At 34.6% G+C, this 25,956-nt stretch overlaps 1 protein-coding gene across 6 annotated transcripts in view; it reads right to left on the bottom strand.

Moving 5' to 3' along the window:
* Positions 1-25,956, bottom strand: part of DGKB (diacylglycerol kinase beta) — a 378,935-nt gene that overhangs the window by 217,124 nt on the left and 135,855 nt on the right. For 4 of the 6 annotated variants that reach the window (XM_071429110.1, XM_071429109.1, XM_071429111.1 and 1 more), the window contains 5 exons: positions 16,329-16,446; positions 13,503-13,591; positions 13,306-13,422; positions 9,125-9,223; positions 1,585-1,617 (listed from right to left, as the gene is read on the bottom strand). In XM_071429110.1, the coding sequence (XP_071285211.1) occupies positions 1,585-1,617; positions 9,125-9,223; positions 13,306-13,422; positions 13,503-13,591; positions 16,329-16,446 (456 nt within the window). The remainder of the gene's footprint in view (positions 1-1,584; positions 1,618-9,124; positions 9,224-13,305; positions 13,423-13,502; positions 13,592-16,328; positions 16,447-25,956) is intronic. The other 2 variants (XM_071429113.1, XM_071429112.1) reach the window with 1 other exon arrangement.

Here is a 25,956-nt window from a genome sequence, read left to right on the forward strand (position 1 = left end):
TAACAGACTCAGCACACTGAGTTTGCACATTTAGAGAAGTTAAAAAAAATGTTCAAAAGAGGCCTACTTATAAAGTGTGGCACTAAAAATCTTCTTGCATATATCATGCTACTATTTAGAGGAAAAGTATTTATACACTGCTGAGACCCATGCCTAAACCCACTGTTACTAATGACTCAAGTAAAAACAGTGAAGATTACCCAGAGCAAAGTTTTCAATATTGGGGTGATACAAACAGCAGCATGACACAAATAGCAGTAAATAACCTCAGCTGGCATCAGTCCTATGACTGCTGCATTACCATTCCTTCTCCAGTTTATATTTCGTATCCCATAAGTAAAACCACTGCTTGATTCACAAAAACAATACAAGATCAGGTCATGTATCTCAGGTAACATGCAGGAAAAAAGAATATTTATGATAGAGAAGTGTCTAGAGTGTTAATATGATCAAAGATGGATACCTGGTCTCATTAACATTGAAACTCTGCTTTCTTTACTGATAATTTTTGAAGAAAGTACAAATAAAGTATTTCATACCACCCATCTTATATAAGACCACAATACACGTCACCAGGTCTATCAATAGTGCTCTTTAAAACCTTTCTGAAGAAGCTGACAAGAGATTCTAGATTTCCTAGAGTTATATATCCTATAATTTTTAGATACGTGTCCTACTAGTGAGGATTTGACTTAGTTTGTATGACAAAATGTAATGAATTGCATAATATTCTAATGAATAAATCTGTTAATGGAACACAAAAAAATTTACCACTTCTTTCTTTTTTTTTTTAATATCTTGTGCAGACCTTTTCTTTTATATATGAAATACCAGTTGTGCCTGACCTAAAGTATCTTTGTTTTGGGAACTAAAACATTACTAAAATATCAGAGAGTGTCAAGAAGCAAACAATTTAAAGTAGATAAAAACAGAAGAAGATAAGAATGGATAACAGCCTAAAATTTCTAATAATGTTAAGAAAAATTTCACATGCCTTGAAAAAATGGTTTATAGAAGGCAAAAATTTGTCTTTCAATTTAAGAATTATGTTTATAACAGTTGTGCTATTTTTAATATCTTGCTAAATAAAGCATACAAAATGATCAATGTATCTGTGAAACATTTTGTTTAGTGAACATGCATGAGGTTGACAGAGATACTGAATACAGAAGTTGTACATTTTGATGGCTTAAAGAATGAAGCTTTTTGGGAGGCATGTGCCAGAGCACATACCTTCCAAAAGAGAACTTACCACAACAGTTTTTTCCACCCCTTTTTGCACTTCTCATGCCTTACTTTCCCCCTTGAAGTCCCACTTTGAAGTCAATATTCATTAGCTGGAGCATCTACCATTCAGTCCAGCACCAGAGAGACCATTGCCGGGTGAGAACTACTCAATTGCAACTATTCCATATTCCAAATCAGAGAATAATTGACAAATAAGACAGGACTTTCCAAATAACAACCCAGAATATCATCTCCAGATTTTTTTTTCAGCCCCAAAATGCACTTCATAGCAGAAAGAATGTACAATATCATGAACTGTTAGTACTCGAGCATTCGTGGATGCCTCCTGCTACGCACCTCAGGGAGCAAACCTCCTAAAGTGGGAAGCGTCTGTTGGAAAAAGAGAATGTTAGGCTGCAGCACCAACCAGCTGGGATGGCAAAGGGCATGGACAGGGTGTGCACAAGGAATGTTACCTTGCAGAATTACACTTAACAACAACACATCCATGATACTTTGTTACAATTTTGCACAAGTGGACTTGACCGATGTTCTGGCTGTCGTATTACATAATTTACACTCTAGAAAGTATGCGTGGGATCATTTTGGCACCAGCTAACAATCTCAGAAAACCTGAGGACTTCATTCTTTTGAATAGCAAAAGAGATACCTGATACCTGGAGGGCTATTTTGATTTTATCTTCAAAGTCTTTGAATTCTAATCCAAATCAAACAATCTTGTTTAAAAAGCCTTTTTCTAATTGTATAGCTACAATTAACAAGCTATACATCATTATTCCTCAAAAGTTGTTTATACTCTTTCTTTATATAGAGGTCGAATCTTTTCCTATACACAAAACACTCACATTTAAAAATATCATGCTCTATCATAGCTGCTAGAGTGAAAACAGACGAAAAGTTACTAAAGAGCTGCCTCTTTATAATTTAACTGCTGACACGGAATCCACGGCAAATACACCAACAACTGCTTTTTCTCACCTCACTTTAGTCAATAACTGCAAATATATTTTTTCTGGATTATATCCTACACAAGATTATTTCAATCAATGTATTTCATAACATGAAACAACAATTGACTTATACATTACATAGGATTGCAAATTCATTAACAAATGCTTAATACCATTACACAGTTTGACAGCTTAAAACTTAAGATTACTTCTGTATGATAATTTCTTCTTTTATCATATATATTTTGAAATGAAACATATAACCTATTTGGGCATGGAGTTGTATAACAAAAGAAGTGTATTTTTAGGTTATTATGCAGAAAATAAAATAGTTTAAAAAGTTTTAAAAGTCTTATTCTAGACCTCCAAAACTTCATAGAGGATCAGATGGAATGCATACAATACCACGTAAAGATATCCTCAAATGTTTGCAAGGTGAAATTTAAATATGTGACTTGAATACCAAACTTTGGGGTTTGGGGTGCTTTGGGGTTCTTTTTAAGGAACTTGAAGGAAGGCTGTTACATGATTCCTTAGACTTGTTTTGTTTAATGACACAGGAATCTTTAAGGACATAATAATATCAGGTACTCCTAGACTATAATTTTGTAAACCTATATGGCATTCAAGACCCTGCTTACAAAACTCCCATTCCAGGAAATTTCTGTCCATAATTATAAAATGACCAAAGAAAATTAAGATTCAAAAATCCTGAAAACTAAAAACAAAACCGCATCACCACTATGCCAAAACTCGGTGTGCAATCTATCTGTAGTATCTACTAGATATCACATCCAAGTAACAGTGATTCAGATGACCTAAAACATTTTGATAATTTATTTTATAAATTATCCACATTTCCAGCTCTGAGTGCATGCTAATCAAAAGAGCCTATATTAGAAGACCACATCATGCTGTCTTGAAAGCTCATAGAGCTGTAGCACAATACCCAGCTCTAAATCCCTAGGCAAAAGCTAGAAGTCATCCTGTGGACAAGATTATTAACCAATTCTCAGCAAAAGTACCGTCCAGTGAGCTGCACATGCCCATACTATAAAGTAAAGTTAAGGCTTCTAATTAATCCGAGAGCTGTCTTAAGAAACACATTTGCAGCTCAGGGGAAAAGAAAAAAGGAAAAAATCACATCACGCCATTGAGAAGGAAGCGTTTTGTCACCCATAATACTGGTAGCCAAAATACCTGTAACAAGAAAGGCTCGAATGGAGAAAATGTGTTTAAGAATAACTTCTAAAACTGCTGATTGTTCCTTCTTCTGAACAAGGAATCACTATGTGGTAACTTTATAAATATACTTTGTGCTCCGTTTTTAGTTTGTCTAAATAAAAAGGTAAAGAATTACACACCAAAACACAATCAAGTCTCTCATTTAGCATGTTGGCCTTAGTTCATTCAGTTTTCTGTAGACAACATGCCTTACATCTTGTACCCATTCAATACGTACATCAATATATGGCCCAAGACCTTCAACTGGATTTGCAACTCCAGCTTGGGCTATAGCAGCTGATTATATACACTCTCCAAAAAATACTAAAGTATTGGAAAAGAATTTTGAAAATAAAATCATATTAAAGTCCAGTGGGAGAGGATATAAGGAATAAACTTAGAAACAGACAGTAGTGATGAGCTGTGGGCAGGCAACTAGATATAACTTACAATGATTGAATGGCTGCCATTTCAGTTTATCAGCATCTTATTATTTCAACATTGAACTGTGTTTGTCGAACAGCTAATTAGTTAGGAAGATACATTTTCCTCCAGGGCAATTATTAATTTCCTTCTGACTTCAAAGAAATGAAAAAGCTCTTAGCGTAGATAAGGACACCATTATATTTCAAGTCTGATTTAGATTCTCAGAGAACTGAAGCTGCAATATGAAACACAATAGAGAAGCAAAAAAGTTGTTTTGTTTTTTAAATCTCTTTCAGTAGCTATGTCATTACTTAATATTCAACAACCAGATCTAAATTCAACCCCCCCCCCCCCCCAAGCATATATATTCAAATAGCTACTTTTTTAATAGTATCTTTGTTCAGAAACTCACAATAAGGCTAGTACTCAACTTCAAAGGATTGAGGAGCTCATAAAATGCTTACACACTGCACTGACTTTCTGTGCTCCATGTTGAGCTGGGATTCAACTGAGCTAAAACTGATCTCTACTATTATAAAAACAGAAGAATCATTTTAGGATTAATAACTGGAAAGGGGATTAAGAAAGCTCATTCTTCAACCAGGCACTGCCCTTTCTCTCTCTCTACAACTCTGCTTTCCTACATGAATAATGTCTGCATACCTCACAGAAAAATAGCATTAGTAAAACATATTACCAGACATGGAAAAAATATCCATTGAACCATGTTCCAATTATAGCCAATAGCTATTCTATGTGGTCTAAATACTAATAGTGAAAGAAAATTCCTAAATAGTATTTTCAATTTTAATTCTGTATTACTTTTTGTCAAAATGTCAATACACCTGCCATATTTACACAAAAGTTTGAAACTACTGGTCATAATGCACATTTAGTAAGTTAAATAAGGCACATTTCCTATCTCAAACCTGTAATCTGCTGTGTATATTGTTCTACATGTGTAATAGAACTTAAAAGAAAAGATTTTTGAACATTCATGGTTTTGTATAACATAATATCAAAGGTATCAGATATATCTGTTGTCTTCCCCCAACTGTACAGCCATCTATATCTTAAAATAAGAGGTCAAGTGAATTTGACTTATGAGGGTATTTTACATTGGGTTTATAAAGAGATGCACACTATGATCTATAAAAAGTCTACGTATTTTATATATACCAATTTAGGTCTGCATATATAGTCCATATCTACATAAATTTTACTTACACTTAGATGACTTTGTCCTAAAATGTTATAACATCTTCACTACCCAAAACAAAAGTCAAATTCATTCACAAGACAAAAGAAACAGAAGGGAAACTGTTTCAAACTTTTTATCATGATGATCCATTTTTCACAGAATGCAAAACAATGAAGTTGGACACCAAAACACAAAGAAATGAACCCTGTTTTATATTTTTTTTTCATTCTTTACATTCAATATTATACCAGAGCCTCCACCTTTGAAATAAACTGATTACTATGGGGACAGTGATACTTGTCATATAATAACGCTCACATTGTTAGCAGGGTACCTTATGTTTTTCAATTTACTCCTTAATTTTATTTTTATTCCACAATTAAATGTTTTAATTAAAAGTTTAAAAAATAATGCTAGGAATTAATTTTAAAAAATTAATTGAAAAACTCATATATACAACAGGAGAATCAAAATCATCATGCATTATGAAATAAATTCACATTTTTATTTATTAAATAGTAATCTTTTATTGGTTGGTTTGTCACCATCAAGGACTATATCTATTTTGGTGGGAAATTGAAAATCCAATTACTTTTCCACAGCCATAAATAAAAATTAGAACATCCTATATGTTAATCAGTAAATGGGGCGAAGTAAAGGAAGGCATGAAATAAAGACAAATGTATGCAAGCATTCTTCCCTTTCTGCCTTATAAAAGGATAGGGTGAGGGAAACTATCTCATAAGCAGAGACCAATCTTGCTTTCTTCACTACTCACTCATCTCATTCCAATACCCAGTTTTAAACCTGGTTATGATCTAATTCTGTACTCCTGGTAGGCTAGGATTCAATTGAGTTAAAGATTTTTAAACTCACTGCCAGTCAACCTTATCATGAACTTTCATTATGTGCATGTAATTAATTGGGTCCAATGAACAATATCAGTACTGAGTTATAGACTTTTTTCCCCCCCACCATATAATTAGAATATAATTACCCACAGGATATCAGAATGATGCAAAACCTTTCCTCTAAATGTGCCCTCATTAGGAAACAAGTCTCAATGTACATTTATTCAATCAGTATGAATTAATTAAAATGTTACTGAAATAAAAGAGAGTAACATTAAAGTGTATCTGACATCTATTAAAAGACTATCACTTGAGATCTGCACACCGTTTATAACAAAACTCATTTAACTTGAATAAAAAACTTCACCATACAACAAGCTTTATATACAGTAAACAGAAAAGTAAAAAGGACGAAAATTGACAGACTACATTTTACTAAACCATTTAGAATTGATGCAGTGAGATATGAAAAATCCTTACAAGACACTGAATCTAGACAGATGTGATGTTTTCATGATGTACACAGTATCAACTACATGAGTTTCCCCATCTTTTTTTTTCAGCTGACAACATAGCTTATCATATTTAAGCATAACATTTGGACAGCTCTATTTTTGTGCAGTTTTTAAGATGGAAGGACCTTTATTTAACTTAGACCAGCCATCTAACTTTCACATGACAAGGCATTTTGGTTCTCTCTCCAGCCACTAAGAGGCTGGAGAGATGATCTCAGCTGAGAACATTTCGGTAGCACTGGTATACTATACAGTGCTGTGAAATGCAATGCGTGAAAAAGTCCTTTAACTGTGTAGAAATTGTTGAGGCTGGACTTCACAAGAACTGAAGAAATGAGACATGAGAAATGCTGGATGAAAAAGGAAAAAAAATATGAACGTCCCTGGCTCTGCAAAAGAGAAAGATGAGAAGGGATTCAGCCTATACCCTTGAAGCAAAACTTAGGAGAGGGCATCTTGTTCTGAGATTATTTCTGTAGTTTTCTGAAAGAAATCTTCCAAAGTTAGAGGTGGAAAGGAGGGCCAACATTTTTAGGAGATCAAGATACAAGATTTTTCATCTTGCTATTTTCCTTATATCCTATGGGAGAAGAAAATACATTCTTCTCTGACACCTCAAAATACTCAAGGTTATGCCTGGTACAGCAAGCATTACAGTTATCTTCTTTTATTTACCTTACACACACACACACACATTGCAAGAATATTAATGCTCAGCAGATCATTGAAATTAAATGTGTGACCTGGGTGAAGGACCCTTCCACGGTCAGATTTGTATGTCAGAACACACAATTTTTATTAACATACACACTTGCATGGTTAGATGGCTTTCACAAGAACATATTCACTGTTTTTGCTGTCCTTATTGAGAATGCTGGTCTCACATGCACTGAAGTATTATGTTTCTCAAAAGGAATCCCCATAACAGGAAATGGGAGACACTAATTAAAAAATTACTAACACAAATCATATGTACACTATAACCAATCACTTTCAGAAGAAATTACTATTAGCTAGGTTAGTGAGGTAGTATTTGTAACATAACTAAACTCAGGATTTTAATGCATTTTTGGAAGAAACTACTAGATGAAAAAATATACTACAAAATTATAAAGTCCCCCTTAAATCACAGCAAAATATATTTTCCATTCCAAACAATATAAATTGTGCTGAAATACATGTCTTGTGTTGCATTGTTAGTAACACGATTCCAAAACAGGAAAACATATTTAATTCTGCATATGCCTTAAAAATTTGGAGATAAAACAAACCTATTCAAGGGTGATTTGACTCTAGAGTGGTTCTACATATCCTCTAAACAACTTAACTAACTCCAATTGTGGAATAAAAATCTTAATTCCTCTATTCCTCTTCTTCTCCTGAAAAGAAAATGTAGTTATGCCAATACAACTGAAGATAAAATTTCATGCTGAAGATTCATTCTGTTAATACCAAGGACAAATGATAAATAACATTAATTTGCAAACAATAGTCCAATAACAGAATCATAATTTCCAGATGCAAACTTTTAAAGTATGACCTCAAATCCTGAAAATTAAATAAGGTAATACAGAATATAATCATCCAACAAACTTAAAATAATATTTTATAACTGTTTATCAAAACTTGTCCAGATAATACAAAAATGCCATAGAGACAAACTAAAAAGCCACTTTTGTGATTTAAAAAATATTTAAAATATTTAATAAATATTAAAGGCAGGTTTCCATTGGATTGTTTCATTGAGAGCAATGGAATAATCCCACTTTACACAGGAAGAGGGCCAAAGTCTAACATCTTTACCTTAACAGATTTATAAACAAAACAGCCAAAAGTATTAATTAGAAAACAAGTAATTTACAATAGACACAAATATTATTCCTAATGATCAGCAAGTGGTTTGAGATTAGGATGCATATTTTCTTTTTTGCCTCCCTTCAATAAATTACACTTTCTTCAGTTCAAGCAATTTTTACACTTATAATGAAATATATTTGAAGAAGACCACTCATTTGTTCTCTTATGAATATGATGATGCTATGACTTTCATCAGCATAAAAAATAAATATCCAATTTAATATGTGAAAACATAAGTTAATTCTCAAGCTCTTTTTTTAAATGATAAAATGGTCAGCTCTTTTCTATACCACCTACACATAGCATGCATTTTTATTTTCATCGAATTGAGTTATTGTTTTTGTGGATAGAGAAATTTACTGTCCACGACTGCAGAATAAAATATACTATAATGTTGATGCATAGCTTACTGCAAGACCAGTGTCATCATTCTAGGTAACCTCCGGCTTAGATCAGAGACCTCAGCATTGCAGATATACAATATGCATCCCAAGCAAAAACTGCCCATAAGAATAACTTCATTATTCTGGGAAGTTGGATCTATAAAAGATGTAAAATGTAGAAGTGTTCTGCCTATACAGTTTCTGGTAAGTACAGTCTGAATAAGTGATAAAACCTGAGTCAGCTTCAGTTATAATATGCCCTACAGAAGGTTCATTCTCACATGAAGGAAAATGCAATATGTAGAGGGTAAAACACACTTACGCCTATAAACCCATCAGCCAGGATTTCACACTGTGTTTAAGGTTCACACAGTCCTGTGAACTTAAATATCTGGCAGCCAGTCCCAGCAGCATTTTAACATTGCATGGAGAGAGGATTACATCTGAAATTAACATACAAACAACTCACCAACACTACTGGGCAGATTGATGTGGGTGGCAAAATATGGTCCTTCAAAGGTCCACAGTCACATTCAGGTTTCAGATGTGAAGCACACTTGTTATGCAACTATATGAAGACAGAAAATGAAGATTCAACTTAGACATTTTTCTATTAGCATAAGAAAATGGGCATTCTAGAGGGGATGAGTTTCATTAACTTAATTATTACTGAAGCTCTGGAAGGAAAACAAAACACACTGCAGTAGAAAGCTCCCTAGGATGGACAAAACTAACATATTTGTATTAAAGTATTTTTCAGTTTGGAAATTGTACGTGTGGATCAGCACACAAAATAAGAACATCGCACAGCAATGCATTAACAGCAGCATACTGTTACTGGTGACCAAAAGCTTCATTTCAGGAGAGCGTTTCTTGCATTGAGCCAGGAACTTCTGTTCTACTACTAGTGAGTAATTCAAGGCAGCTTTTGGCAATATTGGTGTAACTCTGCTTCCTTCCAGAAGCTGATAGCCACTATGGATTCAAATAAAAGAACACAGGAATATCCTACATTAAACTTCACTGAGTAAATTTTGGTCTTGATTGGATCAGTTTTCAGGCTTCCATTGACTTCTGAGGAACTAGAACTACTCTACTTTTCGTAATTCATGCTTAGAATTCATCCAGTTTTCTCGAAAGCAATGACAATGGTTCTACTCTGAAAACATCAAAAGAATATCCTCAGGTCTGCTGACAGGAAGAGCATTGGCTGACTTCCATTTTTTTACAGAGGCTGAATGGACAAATGTGCGTATAACAGGAACATAAAACGTTAACAAGTAATGATAAATGTTGAAGTATTTTGCACTAGCAATCAAGAGTTCCTGTTCATAATTTAGAATTTAACTCAATTCAAATTACTCTGAATATTCAGCCACACAGTACAAAGGCACAGTTGCGTGCTTGGATCATGCAAAGCATTCACATTTAACTAGTATAGTTCACCATATCATGAGAGATAGAATAAAATAAAATTAATATTGTAAAATTTTGTGAAAGGTTACTTTTTCTGGACTTGATGATCATAAAGGTCTTTTCCAACCTAAATTATTCTGTATTTTTATCTCTGTATAGATTCAATAAAATGCATTAAGGTGCTCAGATAGCATCTGTTTTCCTTAGAGATGGACATTTTTGAAAAGGTGTATATTTACAGTAAAGAAAAATCATCAGGCTAATAAATATCAGGGGTTGTGAGGTAAAAAATCTTAATAACAAGTGATTTATCTAGTATAACAGGTAGCATACAGTACTAGCTCAACAGGTTGAAAAGCTGTTACAAAACCTGTAGTTCAATGCCTGCATCTGTAAATCACATTTTTTCAATGACTGATTCATTTTCCCTTAAATGGTGTAACTCATAGAACTCTATCAAAACTACAATAATATTGTACCAACTGCTGATATATATAAACTTTATTGGTAATATGGTCTTCATAAAATTATCTGGTACAGTTAATTTTGACATGACATTTCTGAATTTTGAACTGAACCTAATATTAGCCTTGTCCATATTCATTTATACTGCAAAGTTACCTTTTTAGCCAGTTACTTAGCAACAGAAAATAAAAGTCTAAAGAGTTTTGATTTACTCTGAGTATTAAAGCCTTATTGTGAGGGTATTTTGGTAGCCCTGTAATCTAAATCATTTGTCATGCTAATTCTCTGCCTCAGTGGTAAGGCTACTTGTACCATAATTAATGCACACCAGGCCATGTTACATCAAATAAAAGTATCTTCACACATTCAGTGGTAATTAGCAGCTTTGCTACTCAGTGGCATGCAAACTTATCTAGGAAAAAATAGCTTAATCTTCTTATTAGTCTCTGCTGATCTCTGACAACAGAATTGGCACATAGCAAATAACAAAAGGCAGAAGAAACGTAGCTTTAATGAAAATAACAATTTGACACAAAGAAATAAAATAATATGCATGCATCTCAAAAAAACCCATATTTTAGCAGCTTTTATATACATTTCCCCAAAAATACCTTATCCTAAACCTATCTCTTGTAGAATATTACCTCACTCACAAACCCTCAAAGCAGGAAAAAGTGTATTTGCTGGAGAGAAGATGACGGGAAAAAAAACTACATTACCATGGTGGAGAACCACAAATTATATGGAAGAGGGATCATGGATTTGGCTGAGAAGTCAGTATAACAAGGCTCCTTAGTGAAAAACATCTCTGAATTTTGGGACTTTAGTCAGTTATTTGACATCAGAAGTGACCTTATTAAGTTGTAAGGATAGATATATTTAAAAAGCATGAAAGAGGCTCAGAATTAGCTCCATAATAAAGAGCATCCCCTTCGATTATAAGCTGTGAATGTGCAGTACAAAAAAATTGAAAAACACATGAAGGATGTGATCATAATTATATAACCTCAGAATATCCATTCAAAAATCATAGATCTGTTAGAAATTCAAAACACTTTTTCTATAATAGAGGTATTACTATTAAAAAATGAAGCTATTGCAATAGAATATACCAAGTGAAGAGAATTGCAAGTGAATAGGAGTTTGAGGTATAATTTGCAGTATTTAAAAATACTCATTCTGTACTTGTGTCTAATTCACATCTGAATCCATAAAAAACCAAAATATTAGTAAATTTATTTGAAAAAAAAAATTGCTTTAAGAAAAGGCCTTTAAATTACTGATAGAAATAAACTGAAAAACTGTAACCCTTAGTGCCAACATTTTCAACTTCAGCTGTCAAAAAACATGCACCCATTTTTAATTGGAACCTTGACAGTTATTTAGGCATTTAAATAAGCACACAAGCACCCAAGACATTTTCAAAAGAATTTAGCATTTTTCTTTAGAGTGATTTCAATCATAAATAATTCCTCAGTACTTCTTCAGTGAATAACAGATATTATGAAAATCCTTTGAATCTTGTTGTACAACTCTGAGGAGTGAAAGACCTTTACAAACCTAGTCCAGATCCACATGAACTGATGGGAAAATAATTTCTACTGAAGAAAGATGGAATTTGCAACTTCCTTTGACTTTAGAAGTCAACATATGTTACACAATATATATTTCTTGAATGATATAGACATATTATACAGGTATAAACACTTGTATAGCTACAGCAGAACACCCTTATTTTTGTTGCTAAACACATATAGGCATTGCCTAAGTTTAATTATCTACATGCAAAACATTTTGGATTGGGTGTTTTACTCTTTACATAAATTATCCAAATTTTGACAGCAATCTGGAGTACATATTTGCTTTCTTCTAAAATATTGTTTTTAAGTAATCCTAACAGCTTATCACTGAAAGCATCCTGGATCTATTTTCTTTGATGATGTTTCATATTTTGTATTCTTGTGTTAAGAAAATATGTCATAAAACATCCAAACTTTTACGTTTGAAACAAACATTCACTAATGCCTCAGTCTCATATTATTATTTAAAGCACTGAACAAACAACTGCTGTTCCGTAACAATAATAATAATGGTATCAGCAAAACCAGCAAATACACGTGAAGAAGGCTGAAATCTCTCCCCATTTAGATTTAAATCCTGCCCTGGCTAGAAACAGAAATACTGGCATTGCTCCTTCTAGCATGAAGATCTCACTTATAAGGGCAGTGTTCCCTGAATGTCATTAGTTCCAGTTACTGGTTCCTGCTGAATAAGGAGTGCACAAAAGTTGTATATATTTGACTTGGTGCACAGATTAGTATATTATCAACTTGTCTCTGCTATTATTCCCAGACACTTGGAATCCCTGTATCCTACCAGACGTCCTCAAATTCATTTGCCTGTCAGTAATTAGACCTAGTGCCACAGTGACCTTGATTTTTCCTGGTACTGAAAACTTTCTTAATCTTTCTGTAGTGTTGATTGGGAATCCTGCTCTTTAGTGGCACACATTATTTTCATATGGATATTGTTGTGAAGCAAATTTGCTTCATGATATATTGAAGTAAGCATTTCATGACATAAAATAAGCATATTTACTTGCCACAACAAGTCCTAAGAATACTCTGCATACACCATTCCTTAAACACACACTAGTCACTGCTGATGACTAAACTGAATGATACATTCCAGATTACGAGGCTACAGAAAGACATTCAATGATTTTTATCTCTCGAACCTTTGTGAAAGGTTTTACTGTAGTATACTCACTGTAATCTGACACCAAACACAGTGAAGTCCAGTCAAGCCTTGGTAACACTTTATAGTTTTGTGACACTTATCACATTTTGTTGGACAGTTTCCTTCTACCCAAAAATGGTGCATTACCTGCAAAAGAAAAATGTGGATATACACAGAGTTACTAAATTAACAGGTACATGGCAGAGCTAATGCTACTCCAAACTTACATCGGTATTCTTTTTAGACTTCACATATGTTTTGATGCAAGATGCAGGAGCTCTGGATACGCAGCGTTCATGGACTGTATACTTGCAAACTGAAAAAAAGAAAGACGTTATTCGATGTTGAGGCAATGGCGTTTCTCACTCCATTTCTATGAAACAAATAACATTACCAGCATGTCATCTCTAAGTAATCAATCCAATCAGTCAATGAAAACTCAAACTAGACTGCTTTTTCCATGGCATACAAAAGGCCAATTAGAACAGGAAATATTATGCAAGTGAGAAATCCAAGAATGCACTATCATTGCATAACAGGAAATGCTTAATTAAATCAAATCTTACTAAATTTTTTCACAATAATTCCCAAATGACAAAAATATTAAAGACAAATTGGTGACTGCCAAGTGGTTTGTGTCATTTTCTAGTCGGAAAAAACATATACTTTACCAACTATAGGCATGAGAGCAGCTGGCAAGCACAAAAATAAAAGCCAATGAATTTACGTTGTTCCTACCATTGATTTATAAATCAGAAATGGCTAATTAGTCCATTTTTTAATAGCAATTGTTTTCATGCATTCCATGTTATCACTATAACTTTGACTCCTGTTTTACAAAATACCAACTCCTGAGAAGCTTTTTTTTTTCCCTAAGCCCTCCAACACCAGTTTTAGGTAATTGCTATTGCTGACCCAGTCTTTAAAGATCATGCTAGCTGCATTTGGAAAACCTACAATGCAGCATACAATGCAAAGCTCCCCTGACTTCAATGATACAACTGTGCCAAGATGAGGAAATAATGCTACAGCTTATGCCTGCATTCAGTAGAGTCAACTATTAAAAACTGAGAATGAATTTCTCCCTGCATGGTATATGTCTCAGGCTTTTGACCTCGAGAGCAATTAAGCACAAAGTACTTCTAAACACCTTGCTTGCACCTATTACACAAACCCAGTGGGAGGTGCAGCCATTAATCAGACAAACTGCAGGGAGTAACATTGTTGATTGGACCATGGAGGGATGGTGAGGACCCCTGTGGTTCCCCCCCTTTTTTTTTTTTTCCTCCCACACAATCCAAAATGCAAATAATGAAATCTATAGCAATGCTTTGAAAATATACTGGAGAAAAAGCTTAGCTAAATAAGGAAATAGTGGAATAGTTTTGCAAGTAGACTCACGCCTCTTGCTGCATGAAGTAATTGAAAGGAGCATGTTCTTCAGACACTCTGAGACCACTGTTCTCACAAAATAAATGCCTAGCACAATAATAAATACATTCTCAAAAGACACTGCAGCAGAAAAAAATTACAAGCCTTGCAAGGCTGGTCCTTTTGGGACAGTTAAGGTAACTGGTCTACCCATGTCTGGTAACTACTGAAGGTGATCTACATTATTTTCTCAATAGAATTCTCTTTCCAACATATATGAGTCTTAGCTCTTCACAATATCAGTCTGACAAAAAAGAATATTAAACTATGTAACATTCCAAAATCTAATCGTCAAATCAGTATTTGATATATATATTCCAGTTACTTATCAGTATTTAACCATCTCAAGTTGTGCAATTCCTATTTATTTGAATTTTAATAAATGTATCTTTCCCATTTCATAGTAAGGTGAATGAAATTATATGACGTGAAAATGCATACAAGGATTTACATCCAAATTATATTTCAGAGAAGTCTGTGGCCTCCAGTTGAGAGAAACGGTCAATTCAAACCCCTCATTCATTCAGACTAATCTCAAATTAAATCAATAGAACTGTACAGGCAGAAAGGTTCTCATCAGCTGTGAGGGGCTATCTTTCATACCAAAAATGGTGAAAGTCGGTTGCAGTAAGAAACAGATTATTTTACCAAAAAAAAAATAAAAAGTGACTTGGTACCATCATGAGAAGAATGCAGCTGTGTACTGACTGAAGTTCTCATTAATCTAATGGAGCAGGGCATAACATGAACCAATCACTGGAATCATGCACAACACATAGTCAAATCAGAAAATAGGTCTTAAAAAAAGATCAATCATTGGAACACAACACAAAAGAAAGATATGGATCTTCCATTTCTGGAAACTTTCAAATGGAGATAAGGTATCTTTCAGCAAGCCTTGGTTTCTCAAGAGACATGTTAAGAGGTGGTGAAACACAGATGATTAGGAAATGCATAGATATAGCTCAAGGAACTGAAATGTAGTAATGGCATCTAATAGCCTAATGAAAGTCAAATTAAATGCAGTAGCTTTTCTGTGCTCCTTTTCTTAAAATATATAATCAGTGAAATACATGGATTGAGATTTATGACTACAAAACAAGTAACTATACAAAACTTTAGAACTGTTACAGAAACTTGATTTCTGGGCAACTGGGATTTTCACCTTCATCATGAACAAAATTCTGTGCAAAATTTGAATCAAAAAACATGGGACATAGATGTTTGTCAAGTTGATGCTATTGTACAAAAATTAGTAAAAACAAAACAGGAGTAACAAAACTATTAAGTTAAAACCTAAGTCTGATACTCTCTAATAAAAAATAAAAATGTAATAGCAATAGCAGTGAAGAAAAAAAGAGCAATAGACTCCAAAGGGATCTAACAGTGATAACTCTTTGAAAGCAGAAAACTCTCTCAAACAACACATCTTAAAGCCAAATCTCTTGAAAAATTAAGAAAATAACTATGGGCACTTAAGCAGAGGAGGGGGAGACACTACTGTGGTGGCAATGGCTTTGTAAGGGGAAGCTATTAGTTCTTTGTTATGCAGCAAGAGCAACATTTCTAGGAACAGACATGTAAGCAAACGGACAAACGGACACAGAAATGCTCATACTCACAAGAACAGCAGAGACCTTGCTTGCCTACTCCAATCAGCATGTTCAAACAAAGATTACAGTAGGCAGGCTTGTTGAAGTGTTTCAATCTCCATACATGCTGCCCATCATCTTTCACATTCTGCACAGGACATAAGAGAAACAGGTTTCACTTAATAAAATAAACAGTGAAATATATAAGTGCCAATAAAAATTGGTGATTTACTCAAGAACATAAAAGACAAGCTGTTACTTCATTTAAGACTCGGCACCAGATCATAGCATAATTATTCTAAATACACAGGCAATGATATAATAAAAAAAATTCTTCAGAAGCTCATGGACATCCATGTGTTTCGAAAACAACTCAGAAAAAATCCAAAAGGCTGCTGTCACCACTCCAACACAATGATATCAATGTAACTAGGCTGATATTAAGTTACAACTAGTACTAATTTTTTTTTCCTAGGATAATCCAAAAAATAATGGTGCTGCAGGTCAGAAGACAAAACTCCCCAAAATAAATAATAGAAATGGTTTTCTAAAACCACACAAATATTCTTAATGACTGTCAGAATTAGTTACATATATCATATAAGTGATACAGGAAAACCAACCACACCACAATGACTATTCCCAGCTTTAAATTAAGTTAACCTATACTGCCAATTATCTACCAAAACCCATGTATTTAAGGGTAAGATTTAGATTTTAGACCACTTCTCCAAAAATGAAATTCTTACATTTAAGGCTAATTTTTTCAGTCAGCTATTGCACTATACTCAAATCTTTCATGAATAAACTGATCAACTCACTGGCACTTACTACTTAGAGGCCCACTGTAATTTACATGAATCTCTAAAATATTATCAAATCATTCATTTTATGAAACTAAGCTTTCTGTTAGATGATTCTCCTCTTCCTTCTTCATGGAATCCTTCTGGGCCCTTTCTGTTTTTTGACGGTTTAAAAAATTATGTGCAGTTGGTACAGACGCTAAATTAATTTTCTAAATTCCTGGCATCTTGGCAATACTGGCCATGAGGCTTTTTCCCTTCTAAAATCATCAGAGGTTTTGATTCTAAAAAATCTAGATTAACCTAATGTAATACCACTAGATTTTTTTAAAGAAACCCTTATTTCTTTTTTACCAAATATAACATCCAATGGAACACAGACAGTTAATGTCCATCAGCTGTTTCCTTGCGTATTGATGAAACTGTATAGTCTTCTTGGTCATGTCATTGCCAAAAAGAAATTGCCATACAGCTAAAGCAAGTCACACCAACCTCTGTTTCTCAGAAACCGCATCAACAGCTGGTTCTTACCCAGTTTCTGATTTCTCACATCAAACTACTATTACTTGTCATCATGTATACACATGATTGCTGACTAGATTTTCAATAATATTATGGTTTTCACTGACGAGAACAGTCAATGTACGTTGGTGAGCATAAATTTTAATAAAAATTTAGCTTTGTCCTAAATTAGCATAAACTGTATAAGTTATGTCCTTCAAGAATCAGTATTTCTCTGTTCTAGAATTAGAAGTTGATACAAATCAAATACAATGAAGACTTCATCATCCTTGTGGGCAAAGAAAAATCCTGAAGCAAAATCAGCACTCTAAGAGATTAAGAATGTTTGGCTCAAAGCTAGGTCTAAGCCAGAACATAACTTTGAAAATTTCCTACAAGTTACCTAGGAACAAAAAAAACTGAAGTCCATTAAAATGTATTTTTTTTCTCTAGTATATCAGGATCAGACCATAAGTAATAGCTGCCCCAATATTACCAGCAAGAGTTCAAATGCCACCTCTGACAGCTGGGCAATGTCAGGGTCCTCTTTCTGCAGCAAAAGCACAGCAGATGCCTAATGTGGGATTCTCAGGATGGCAAAGAGTGTGGAAGTTTTCCAATTTCCCCTGAAGAAGCAGAAATAGATTCTGCAGCTGTGAAGCACTAGAAGCCTGTCAAGCACCTTCATGACTGGCAGCTGAAGAGGATGTATTCCATTAAACAGAGCTCTCTAACTCCTATTTTTCTTCCCATCTTACTATCATATTCCATATATTTTTGAAGTATTGTTAAACTACAATACAGTATGTGAATTTCAAGCCTTCTGAAAGTAGGCAATTATTCATTAGACAACAAAGACCATGTAAATCCTTCTGAGGAAAAAACAGTAGACAATGTACCCTTCAATTTTAACATCACTCAGGTCATCAACACATAAATCATAAACCACAAGCACTTAAAATGCAAGCTGACCAGCCTTACTTAGCAAAATGCTTGCTGTTTAGGAAAATTAACAGAAATTCAAACTTATGCATAAACTTCCCTCTCTTCCACATTAATTTTGTAGTACTTTTTCATTTTAATTTCATTTTTAAAGAATGACCATTATATGTGAATATGTCGCTTCTTATTTCAACAGAACATATGGTCTAACTTAGCTGGCATTTTCCTTATCAGAAAAACAAACAAGTCTTGATGTGGGTGTTCTGCCAATTAAAACACTTAGCTGTGTTACAGACTGCAACTGATGCAAATCCATTACATAAACACAATGCACTTTTGGAAAAGAGCAAATTAAATTTTTGCTCTTGTGCACTGCCAAAAATAAGCAATAAAGTCCTGCATATGATTATGCATGCACATAACTTTTTAAAACACTGCCAAGAGGAAAAAAAAAGACATAATATGAAACAAAGCCACCTCAATGCAAGTCTTTAAGTATGAATAAAATCCACAATTCTGACACATCAGTGCATTAACTGACATTAACTCACTTTGCTTCCATATCCTGAGAAAGAGTTTAAAAACAGACATTAAGAAGATCACAAAGCAGGGCAGGTACAGTAAAAATCTCTTCCTCACTTCATTATACACATCACTGAAAAACAAGCCTCCATATGTCATACCCAGACTTTTAAACATAATGACAATAATAACATTTATTTTGTTAACAATGGTTCTCTTATCTCATGGTCCTGACTCTGCTACCATGGATTTGATTGCCAAAGCCACCTGACCTTTAAAAGCAAGTCAACCATAAACAAGCCAACCTTAGAACTAGTGGAAAATTTTATGCTATCACAGACTTCAGCTACACATCCCTAACCTGGTTTAATACTAACTTATGTCAGCTTTTTAGATATTTGTGTATAAGGTAAACAAAGAGATCTTCAAAATTCTAAGACTTAAAAAAGTAATCTAATACCTGATAAATGTTGATCCCAGTAAACATATCATCTTAAAATAGCTACAGAGCATCTAAAATACCAGAATATTCAGGGTTTTTTTATGAGAAGAGTTAGGAACAAGCATCCAAGTGAGAAGGATGTTATGGAGTAGCTGTTATTTCTTTCACTGATTTGTTTCCATTTATTTTAAAAATATTTACTTGACTTGTTCAAGACAATTTTATTACCGATTTTTAGGTATTGTTCCATCAGTGGGAAGGTGAGAAGAGCTTCCATTAAACTATGCAGCAAACACAGATGAAAACAAATATCATTACATTCTATACTCCTTTGCTTGGCTCTTAGCAAAGAACTCATATCACGTTTTGTTTTGTTCAATTTGCTTTGGGAAGATAGGATTTTAAGTCTGTTTTTGGTCAAGTGGAGAGGGAATAACCTGACTCAAGGGACACACTGTTTGCGAGGTTCACTCCTAATTTCTGAGATACTGTGTATGTGTTTGAGAAATCAAAACAAAATCTTCTACAGCCTTCATCCACACACTCATCCAGAAACAGAAAAGAGAGCACAGGAGGGAAAATTAAATGGTTTTAAAAAGCTTCATAAATAGCCACAATATAGAGTTTCCCTATCCAAAATCTGTAACCATCTGCCATCTGCAGAGACTTTGACGCTGCAGAAATCTAATCATAAATAACGGTAAATCTGTATACCTGGGAGAAACATCATTTATTTTACACCTTATACACAGAAAAATTTAGTTACTCCTGACTTTTCCTGGGCTTTTTCCAACCTAGAGGGAAAACAAAAGGGAAAGCAGGGCTCTACTAAGGAAAGGCATTTGCGAAGTTGCTGCCGGGCAGCGCGGCTGGGGCCGGGCCGAGCAGCGACTCGGCTCCCGCCGGCGCGGCCTCCTCAGCGGGGACACCGCGCCCTCTGCGGGCACATCGTGCCCTCATCAACGGGACACCGCGCCCTCTGCGGGGACACCGCGCCCTCATCGGCAGGGACACCGCGCCCTCATCAGCGGGACACCGTGCCCTCAGCGGGGACACCGCGCCCTCATCAGCGGGCACACCGCGCCCTCCGTGGGCCCTGCCACCACAGCAGAGCGGCACAACAGCTCCTTCATCCCTCACGGAGAGTCTGCTTCCAGCCGGGAACGAGCTGGCACAAAGGGAGCGAGCTACATCTCAGGGGGCTCGAGTGTGCCCTCCGCCCGTATGGAAATAGCGCACGGTGCATCGGAACTTCGGCCTTCCAGAAAACTCACGCTTCAGAAAAGACTTACAGAAATGTCACTCGGGACAATGAAAGGCTTGACTGTCTTTCTTCCTCGCTGAACAAAAGAAATAGAAGTCTATGAAACTGCCCAGGTGTTGAGCAGTCATTTCAAGCTCCGGCCTGAAGGAATTACTCACAGTGTAACAAATGCTTGCAGGTCTCTAGTTTGGTTCCATTTTAACATACAACTCAAAAAGCATAGCAACAAAAATGAAATATACACTGTAAGAAGCACTATTCCCAAGTGTGGACTCCCACTGAAGCATTCTATCCCACATTAAATCAAGAGAGTTTAAAAGTTCTTTTTTATTATTTGAGTACAATTGCATAGTATTTGCTGTTTGAGGATCCAAAGGAAAATTTTAGGAGTATATCCTTATGATTTAATTGAAATATAGTCTCAATTCAACACAAATGTTTGTCCCACCAAAATTTACCTTGATTTAAAAGGTGAACTGGGTTGGAAGTTACAATTAGTGATTTAAAAGAAAGGTATATTTGCTTTAATTCAAATTATTGCTGAATTTATGCAGAATTTGCAGGTTTTAAACGTCTCTCTCACTTTAGGGCAGCTGTGTTCAGCAACTCTACAGTACCAGGTTCAGTGCAACCGTGACATCTAGTGGCCAGTGGAGAGGGAATAAAATGCTTCCTTAAAATACAGCATTTCTTTAAACACTAACACTTCTGAACTTGCAGTTTCTTCTTCCTTTTTGTGCTATCACTGACAGCAGTAATCATTTGTTACAGGAAAAGTGAGACCAAATATCTGGCATGCTATTACTCTAAAAGAGAAATCAAGTGCTTCTATCAAATCATGGTGGAATAATATTGTACAACACCTACCAAAGGGCAGAGTACAATGCTTATGGCTGACAAAACCCATCGTTAAGAAGCCTTTTGTGCACAGATTACAAAATAAATTTTAAGAGATGCTAGGACAGTCAATTAGCTAACTCTTTACTTTCTCTTACAATGTTCATCCATTTAAATTAATGCAGAAGCAAATAAAAATGTCAGAAACTTCAAAGGTTTCTACCGTGGAGAAGTAGAATAAATAGCCTAGTGTTCACTAATGTGCAAAAGACCACTTCCAAATCTGGAGTACTGCAGGGGATGTCTCTGTCCAATTTGTGTTTGGGTGAGAGACTAACTATTGCCTTAAGATGTAAAAATAAATTTGGAAGGTTGATGAGGACTGTGAAAACTCCAGACTGAAGTGTGACACTCAGCAAAAAAATACCTCATATATTTGTTACTAAAAATTAAACCACATAAATAACAATTTCCTACATAGATTACATTTTATTTTTCTTCACTAAATTCTCACTTTACATGAGAATTTATATGAATTGAAAAAACTAAACATCAGCAAGAATTACTTTGTCTTACCAACAAAGGTTCCAGTAGATGCCATATAGAATGCATTTAGACAGTGCTAATGGGAAAAGGATAGTCACTGAATTACAAATGTATTATACATGTATAATACATCCAAGAGCTTTTCTTCTGAAACAAATTGCCAAGTAGTACATGTATCTATCTCAGAACCCCTACAGAAAAAGAACCAATTAAGTACTTATTTAAGTTCCTTATCTTCTACCCAAATTGTTTGTTTAGAATATCAACTGCCTCCAAAGGCACCAAAAAATCAAATATGTCGTTTCTATCCTGGAACATTCTCAGACACAGAATTCTGTATTTCTAAAATCTACCTCCATAACAAGTCCAAAATCAAATCTTAGGAGGAAACAGAACATAAAGCCCAGCAAACTAAAACAAACTGGATATTAAGGTTGATTTCCTAGGGAAATTAGACTTTTTAATGTTCTTTGTCCCATTATCTTCATCACTCTAAACTGCACCGGCAACTTTTAAATTAGTTTAGTAATCTCAAATACATTTGAAGGGCACTAGAAATTTCATGAAAGTCTATGAATGAAAATGGTGGGGGGGGGGGGGGAAGCAGAGAGAGAGAGAGCAAAAGGAAAATCAGGCAGATTTCCTGGTTACTTCTCTGACTTGGTAACAGGTGGCTGGTTAATGCTTGTGGTTACAGCCTAACACTCTTGTCTCTCTCTGAAGGGGATTACTGATGAGGTCAGGGGGCAAAGGCCACAAAACTGTGACAGGTTAGGCTATCTCAACCACACTGCTCATAAACACTGACTTGTTTATTCTTTTATTTTGAAATCATATAGTTCCATACTTCACTTAAATGCTCCTTCTTTTTAAATTATTCTGACTAAATCATCTAATACAGTATGTAATAAAAAGTGATTGAAAGGCTGTAAATGTAATATAGAACTTTTACACAATATTTGACCTTTCTATATGGCTATTATAGGAAACTAAGGATTAAGTACAAACAATGTAGCTGAATTCTGAAAGTACTATGACAAATCTGCAACTGAACTAAATTATCATAGTTTCACTGATATTAGCATATCAAATGAGACCAGCTGAAAATCTTCTTCATACAAGCTCTATAAAACAGTTAAGTACATTACAGTGTTAATGGACCCCAACCCAAAACAAATTAAATAATCCACTCATATCATAATTTATTTAAATAAACTATAATGACAGTTCTTTGTCACTGTCATACTAGACAAGCTCTGAACTTGATCTCTTGGATTTAAAATTTTGTCATTGCGAGTTCAGTACAGAACCAATACTTACAAGAAGGTGACAGAATAGTTTGGTTGTGGGTTCTTTGTGGGTGTGGGTTTAGTCAGGGGTTTTTCGTGGTTTTGCTTTGGGGTTGGGGGGGGGCAGGTTTTTTTGTTGCTTTTTTCCCTCTGATTTACAACATATGAAGATTACTTGGACATGTCTAAACAGCATAATCCAGTAGGTTATGTCCCTTATTTTCACATACTAATCAGTTTGAGGAAAACCTTAAGATTTTAGCACTTTTTTATTTTATTAGTGAGTCAAAGATTCTTATCTTATTTTTCATTACCATAACTAAAAGGAGGTAGATAGACACTCAGAAAGCAGAGTCCTGGGAAGCTAGGTTTGCAAAATCTAACAATGGCATGCAAAAAGAAATAAGAGCATCCCACTAATGGGATTGATGCAATGGAATGAAGAGCTTGGATAATACATTAGATGTTGCAAAACCATCAAAATCATGCTATCAGTTTACACTAAATAACAGACAGGCATTAGTACTGATTTCACTTTTCAATGTCCTAAAATACAATTTTATTTAACTATGAACAAATGGAAGTAGTGTATTATTGCTGGTTTAATGAAAAATTTAAAAATTTTGCTTTTCTCTACATATAATGTGATGGTTTAAAAAAATAAGGAGTTTTAAACATAAAAAGAAAAATTGGAGCCCTTTTAAAAGGCAGCATCTTGTCCTAGTGAATCATTAGAAACTTACTAGCAAATCAGCTCATATGTAGGTAATGGAGCTTACATTAAACTATGCTTATTGATAATAAGACATTTTGCATGCTATTATAGTAGTTCTTCCACAACTGTACATTTCTGTCTTTTAAATGCATCAAATACTAGGAATACTCTTGATGACAGAAACACTGACCCATGCTAATAACAGGCTGTAGAATTTTGATCACTATTTATGCATTTTTAGTATTTCCATAGTAAAGCTATGCTCAGCATGATAAATACCTAGAAACTAGGTAGTTTCTAAAAATAGTCAAAAGGATAAAATGTTGGATAAACAACTTCTTTTGCTTTAATATGAAAATAAACTCTACAGAATGATCTGCATTAATTTATGCCATAATTTAGGAGTTTCAAATTATGAAATGTAGATACCGAAAAATACTCCCAGAACACCTATAGTACCTCTCATAAAAGAAAAATCTGTACTGAAAATCACTATCAGTTATCTGCTATAATGCTTGCTTGAGAATATTTCCATGCCTTTCCCTACAGTAATTCTGTGGAAATAATGGAATTCAGCCTGATAAAGATCTGCTTTTTGATGACAGTAATTTAACATTTTTCTTACTCCGTCTCACATATAGAATTAAGGAATTAGTACTACAGTGATCCAGACACATTGAAAGTTGTCTTCAATTCAGATATTTTACTTGTAATTTAATTAATTAGATTTTTCAAGAAATATATCTTTCATTCAATAAACTCATTTGTTACATATTCCCCTACACAAAGTATCAATCTGAGCATTCTTCATGCAAATAAAATAGCATAGAGCAACTAGAGCAGTCTAGATTGCACTAAATGGGGAAAATAAATATTATTTATTATTTTCAATATGTGAAAATTACTTAAGAAAATAGATTAAAAGAGATTAAAAGGCTTTCTTTCGAATAGCAGAAATGCAGTTGAAACCCATGCTTCAATAGATGAGTTCAAAATTAGCTTAAGTATAGGACAGCAGGTGGCACTGACAACATGCCAACCTTAAAACAGCTGCAATGAACTGGCAGAAAATTGATCATACTACATCTGTATTACCTTTAATGTGAGGTTGTAAATGTAGACAACATAAGCTCATCTTTCACAATACTCTATCCATTGGTGTAAGTGTCCCCCTTGATATTGCTTCTTACTATACTTTACTAATGTAGTTACAGAGACAGAAGATCTTCATAGGGATGTATTAAGACAGAAGAAGAGACAGCAATAATTGCTGTGGAATAAATTCCATCTGCACACATGAACAAAAACTCTTTCCCTTGAGAACAATTAACACAGGGAAAGTTTGCCCACAGTACTGGTAGAATCCACCTCACTGGAACTATCCAGGCTTGACAGGGCTCTGATTGAGATAACTCAGTCTGTGGCACTGCCTTTAATTAGGGACTGGAACAGAAGACCTCCAAAAGTTCTTGCCAACCTGGATTGTTCTGTGACTCAGTACAGTTAGGCCACACAACCCAGTACCATGCTGAGAAGCTTAGACACTACTCCAAGCCTGCTGTAACATATACATGGGCAGTAAAACACACTTAGCAGATAATACTGCAGAGCTTGGAATGAACATTTTGTTAGCAGGAAAAATTATTCAGCTTTTTATAACTACCAGCTCCAGAGCCATCTTAGTAGGTGGTGCTTTAAACTTGCCAGTGGTTCAGTGGTGTTGAAGACACTTTGTTCTTTGCACGTCATTCAGCCGTAGTAAAGAGGAGTAAAGTCATTCTTTATACAGGCCACAGA

Source organism: Agelaius tricolor, unplaced genomic scaffold, assembly GCF_023055355.1.
Source record: "Agelaius tricolor isolate 1412-34295 unplaced genomic scaffold, bAgeTri1.0.p SCAF_6, whole genome shotgun sequence".
Classification (NCBI taxonomy): domain Eukaryota; kingdom Metazoa; phylum Chordata; class Aves; order Passeriformes; family Icteridae; genus Agelaius; species Agelaius tricolor.